Source organism: Parasteatoda tepidariorum, chromosome 6, assembly GCF_043381705.1.
Source record: "Parasteatoda tepidariorum isolate YZ-2023 chromosome 6, CAS_Ptep_4.0, whole genome shotgun sequence".
Taxonomy (NCBI): domain Eukaryota; kingdom Metazoa; phylum Arthropoda; class Arachnida; order Araneae; family Theridiidae; genus Parasteatoda; species Parasteatoda tepidariorum.
The window spans coordinates 75,785,095-75,791,419 of record NC_092209.1 but is presented as its reverse complement, the minus strand read 5'-3'; the positions used below and the strand labels follow the sequence as shown (position 1 = coordinate 75,791,419).

The window sequence follows — 6,325 nt, the reverse complement described above, 5'->3', positions numbered from 1 at the left end:
GTACAATGTTTTTGAGAGGAGAAACAAAAAAAAATATATTATTTTAACTCCTTATCTAACTTAATTACTATTTGTTTCAGGTTTTTAACAATATTTGTTTAGCGAGCTGCAAACGAAAAGTTTTGGTTTTCAAAAATTCCAAACAATGTTCTTAAAGTAAAAGAATTTGTAAAAAAAAAATGTCATTTTTTAAAAAAAAATTCCAATTATACTGTTTATTTAAAAAAATATTAAAATTTTTAGCAAAAAAAAAATTCTTAGTAAAACTTTTTTTGTATAATTTTTATTTACATTACTTGTGCTAATTTTGATGTCCATATTTTATGTTAAGTGTCATTTTTAAAATAACGGTCTCTATTCGACTGTGTTAGGCTTTCAGGAAAATTTATGTTTACGAAGATTGTGCTGCCGATCACTGAATATATATATATAATCTGAATTATAATGCAAATCTGGGTGGATTACAAAAATATGAATGATTTATTAAATGAGTGAATTTAATCCTCGTTTAAAAAAACGTTAACAATATCACAAGAATAATTTTTTACACAATCGAAGCAAAATCTATTAAAAAAATAACTTCCCATGTTAAACTCGAAACACCGTACAATTAAAATAAATCATGCCTAAACACACATTTATATCTATCAGTATTTTCCGTAAGAAGGTGGCGGTGCTGATGGATTATACGGATCTTGTGATGGATACTGTTGCAGTTGCTGATTCATTGGTGCATGTGGACTCCACTCCTGTTGAATCATTTGTCTGTTGTCATAACCTGCTGGAGGATAGGGGGGTGGTTGCTGAAACTGTGGCTGTCCCATTGGTGGCGGGGCATGTGTATGGTGAACATGCTGTACCATGCCTGGTTGGGCGGGTTGCATCTGAGGTGTAGTGTGGTAATGTTGGATTACGATGTTGGGTTGCTCTTGTAGTAGTGGCGGTGGTGGTTGCATTGGTGATATAACGACACCTTGTGAGACTGATCCACGAGAGCAGCAGCACTTGTAACAGAGGTAACAAATAAGGAAGAAGAATATAATGCCACCTATTGATACACCGATTGGGACAGAATTGCTGGAGGACGATGAACTACTGCCTGAAATGTAATATATGTTTTAAAAAATAACTGCGCAGGAAAAAAATGCAACTTAAAACAAGGCATGAACAAGAGAAACTTTTTTTTCTCCACATTTTTCTTTTCCATTAAGCCCAGAAATATTAATTTTTAACACGAAAATTGCGGGAGATGTAATTTAAGTTAATGTAAACAATGGATTTACCATGGATTTAATAAAAATTTACAATTATTGAGGTTTCCTCTTACCTGTCCTAACTAACTTTCCTTGGACTGCTAGCCTCGGAATTGCTTTCTTCGATTGATAGCTCAGTGTTTAACCCCTTAACGATCGTTTAATTTTATAGAAAATGGTCATAAAAGTGTCTATTTTGCCAAAAAAATGTATTTGATTAGTGCTGACATCTAGTTTAAAATAAACTAACTATTTGAAATTACATTAAAAATATCTTGGTACTGCTATCTGGTGTGTAAAATGAGAAATAAAATGTTTTCCTGGCAAAAGGAGGGCAAGACCTCACCCCCTTATTTTCACGGGAGCATTCATTATTAAGCGGGTACTCTTTTTAAAACGTAGCTCTGAAAATATGTCATGTATTTATTATAACCTATAACTTTATATTTATAAACATTCCACCATATTTACATAAATTACGAATTGGTTTATATTCATTATGATGCTTCCTTTAAATTAAATTTGAAAAAAAAAAGTTTACATAATTTCTCGATATTATCGATTTCAATGTTTGGAGACACAAGCAGATTTAAGTTCTTTAGTCTAACACGAATTTCTAAAATGCATAAGAACCAAAAAAATTATTCTCTCTAGTTTATAAGTTTTATAAAAATAAAATCAATGAGCAAATATATACGGATTTCAGAAACATCAGTTAATAAACATTTTGAGGAATCATTCAAAATTTGTATAAACCATAAAAGTCTACTTAAAAGATGTAACAATCAAGTATTTATTTGTAAAATACAGACGAAGGTTACTCTTAAACACAAGTTCAAAAGCCAAAACCTCTATCATGCAGATTGAAAGGATTTAAAATATATATATTAAGGATAGTCCGTACTGAACACCATGTATATTTTTATTGTAAAAAGTACAAGAAAGGTGTTTCCTAAAGACTGTCCTTAATATGTATTTTTAGAATCCTCATCAAAAACGAAGGTAAGAACTTACGCAAGATATAGACACAAATTAATGTTGAAGCGAGAAAAAAACAAAAACTCTATTTAAATGTGAAAAATTACAGTATACAAAGAGAAAAAATTCTGGTACAAATTACCGTACTTGCATAATAATAACATTTCTAACCGAAAAAATGGTAATAAAACCAAAATATGCATCATTTAAACCATTCATTTGGTGATTTTTCCGTTCGTATACTCTTGCAGGTTTACCAAAACTTCTGGTTCTCATTATCACACATACAGTAAAAATGTAAAACTGAAAAGTAAATGTAACCGAATAAATGCTTTTTTAGCCATGTTTTAAGGTTACATGTTGAAATTACCAAATTTACTACCAAACAGCAAGGTAATAAAACCATATTTTATTGCTACTTTTACCTAAAGTCATTACCAGAGCACTCCGGTAAAAACTAAGCTTTTTAATGTTGCCATAGAAGCTAGAAATATGGTTAATTTTCACCATATACTGGGAGTTTTACCATACTTTTTTCCTCAGCGTAGGCAGGTGAATATAATAAACCACGTAGCAAATTTAATAAAGGCTTGAAACTGGAACATGTTTATAATAAATTAAAATGCAGAATATTCATATACAGAACCTGAAAAACGGCGAAAACCTTGAATATGTAGGATAGTCGCATTGGCAATTCTTTATATCCTGTTTAAGAATTCTTGCCAAAAATAAGCTCCAAAAGTCAATAGAGGAATTAAAACCCGATTAATGGAAACAAACCTAAGTTAAACCTACGAACCAAACAAACAGTTTAATTTAGTTTGATTTCAAATGTGATTTGCTTCTTCCTTGATTCTTTCGTATTTTTAAAACACACTTTTTTTTTTGCTTCATTCACTCACTAGGTAATTTTAATTATTCCTTACCATACATTATCTCAGGGGTAGACGATGAATTCGTTGTTTCTCCTATATTGAGCAGCTCCGTAGATTCTAAAAAAATATGAAAATATTTTTTATCTTTGCAAATAAAATATAATGTTGTTTATATACAATTTAAGGAGCGGTGGTATGAAACAAAATTCAATGTTTCTTTTTCTAATTTCAATTTTGAATGTCCAAAAAAAAAATTAATGAAAACTCGTAAACTTGTATTTTTCTCACCTAAATGAATTTTTACAAGTGAAAAAAAAACAATATGAAAAACAATAAAAGGTAAATTTCTAATAGTTGTTGTTGCTGTTGATGTCGGCTATTAAGACAGAGCGGCTACGAATGTTTTTGTTTTCCAGTGGCGCCATCTATGGTCAAAAGAATTCAACTTCTTCCACACCCATACATCACACCAGTTTATAGAGCGGACCGATTCATACATCCCTTCATTCATCCATAGATCGTAATTTTTGACCTGAACCAGAGAGCAATCAATTTCCAATTCAGTTTCCATAGAGACATAATTTGTTATTGGAACATGGAGAACTTTGTGACCTGACTGATTAACGTGCACCAGTCACTATTTACTACATGGGGAGTTTTCGACCGGTTAAATTCGAACTCCCGTCCTCACGAACGTGAGAACAGCGCCCTGTCACCCAGGCTATCTCGGCTTGTCTGATAGTGTTTCATTACACTAATACGTATTTCATTTATAGTGTTTCATATACAGGGTAAAATCAAGCACGATCAAAAGCGATGTCTAGGGAATCTTAAAAGTAAATTGACAATACTTCAGATGCAATAGCAAATTTAATATTTACAAAGACCATTTCACCTAAAAATAATTTTTAAATGTTTTTATTATATTTTATTATTTTTTTTAATTAAGGACAAAATTGCTTTTTCAAAAATTCAACTCCAAAACTACTTAACCATTTTCATTCAATGTTTTTTGTATTTCGTCATTTAAAATTTCATCTTTTAAAACTTGTTAGATACTGATTCAAAACGGTTTCTAACATTATAAAAAAAATGATTATTAAAAAATAATTTTTTTACATGGAATTATCTTTGGGTAAATGAGTTTTAAAATTGTGTCGATTTTTAATATTCCCTCGGTAGGTAGAGACTTTATTTACGTCACACTAGAGCTGCACATTGAGTTATTGGCGATGGTCTGGAAAACATCCCTGAGGATGATCTGAAGACATGCCATAGCAATTTTGATCCTCTGCAGAGGGGGTGGCTCCTCCGCTTAACCCGACGACCTGTGCGCGAAGTCGAGCACTTTACGCAGAACAGTTTAACGGGGACCGATACCGCGCACCCTCAGTCCCTACGTAGGCTGATCAAAGTGGTCACCCACCCGCTTACTGACCGCAGCCAATGATGATTGACTTCGATGCTCTACTGGAAACCGTGTCTTTACGATCAATCCACTACGGGACTTTGTTCTTTCGCAAGATATGGCTGAACACGCAGAAAGTTAAATTAATATAAATTTAAACAGTTCTCCCATCCCAAAACTTCCTAGACCAAATTTTTCAAGTTGCGGCTGCTCCTTTCCTATTTTGAGAGTCAAAAATTCAATTTCATTAAAAAAAAACGCATCTTTATTACGAGAAAGTACATTTTTTAGTCCAATTTGATGAATAGTTAGGACTAATTATCAAAATTGAGGACACGTTTTTAAACTTCTGATATTTTAATTTGAGAAAATCTGATAATTAAAACAAAAGTTAAGGTGGTATATTCTTTATTTGGGGTACTACACCCCCATCGCCAACAATATTGCAGCACTGCACCATCGATGCTGTGATGGATATTCATAGAAACATGCTCTTAAACGTATGGAGAGAACTGGTTTCCCAATGAAGTGTATGTATGCTAGGTGACAAGTGAAGCACACTCATTGTACCTTTGTAAAATGCACCAGAAACTTCTGAGTGTATGTATCTCGGCATATATGACTTATTTGTGTACGCCGTATACTTAGAAATAAACAGTGCTTTGAAACTAGGACAAATCATTTAGGCTAGATCTGTAAACTCCTTATAAAAAATAAAGAAAACAAAGTATGCATATCGACGATCGCAAATTAACAGATAAGCGGAGAAAAATGCAATCGAAATCAGACAAAATCAGAGTTGTGGAAGGCGTACGCACAGAGCTTTCAAACCTGTTGGATTGCTGGTTGAAGCTTAAGGATATTTCTAATCATCGAACTTCAGCTCCTCTCTTTTCCCACCCGTAATCAAACATGTTTCGGTGCTTCATATTCCAAATTTGTTCAGTTATGGTTAGTCAGATTTCTATAGTATTTTTTATCGTTTCCCCTCGTTTAAATATTAATTTGTGACCTGCAATGTGTAAACTTTTATACTTTCATTTTTAGTAAGAATTTTAAAAATGTTTACAAAAGTTGCTATATACTGAACACACTGTACGCTTTTTTATTATAGGTACATACACGGTGTAACACAAAAGCCACCTTTAATATGAATCTTTTAAGAATTATCTCTTTTTAAGAATCGTTATCATAATATGAAGGCGGAAAAGTAAACATATTAGGGACGCAACTTAATATTTAAGCGAGGAGAAAACAAAAACGCAATCTATGACTATTAACAAACGACAGTAAAGGATGGCGTGTGTAATCAAAACAGGTTTCACTAGAGTTTTTATTTTATTTTATAACCGTCGTTGAACAGCCGATCCAATTTTTGGGTTTACGACTACTAATATTTAACTCCATAGCCTTGTACCCAATCCAGAAGACAAGGGAACTCTTGGATCAAGTATTAGGAGAAATTTGTCTTCTTGGATGACTTTTTGATGGAACTATTTGCGTGACATGGAGAGGAAGACCACCAGAACACCCCACGGTTAGCCTGACGGCAAGGGGACTCTAACCCATGATCTAAACCATGACTCTAAACCATGCGGAATTTTGTTTTTAATGTAAATTTGTAAATTTTTCTCCTTTTGTTTTTTACTTACAACTGTAAGCCTCATGCTATACTTTGTGGTGCATGAGGAGTTTTAAGTCGTTTAAATAAAAAAAAATAAAAAAAAAAAAAAAACCCATGATCCATCTACCACTGAGGATATTTCACGCCAGAACTGTGATCGGTCCGGTCGGATTTCGTATCGACTGAG

At 32.8% G+C, this 6,325-nt stretch overlaps 1 protein-coding gene across 9 annotated transcripts in view; it reads right to left on the bottom strand.

Moving 5' to 3' along the window:
- Positions 1-457: 457 nt before the first annotated feature.
- The window catches only part of LOC107444539 (uncharacterized), a 29,733-nt gene continuing 23,865 nt past the window's right edge, over positions 458-6,325 (bottom strand). For all 9 annotated transcript variants that reach the window (XM_043054665.2, XM_071182640.1, XM_016058695.3 and 6 more), the window contains 2 exons: positions 3,158-3,223; positions 458-1,099 (listed from right to left, as the gene is read on the bottom strand). In XM_043054665.2, coding sequence (XP_042910599.1) covers positions 648-1,099; positions 3,158-3,223 — 518 coding nt within the window. In that variant the 3' untranslated portion in view covers positions 458-647. The remainder of the gene's footprint in view (positions 1,100-3,157; positions 3,224-6,325) is intronic.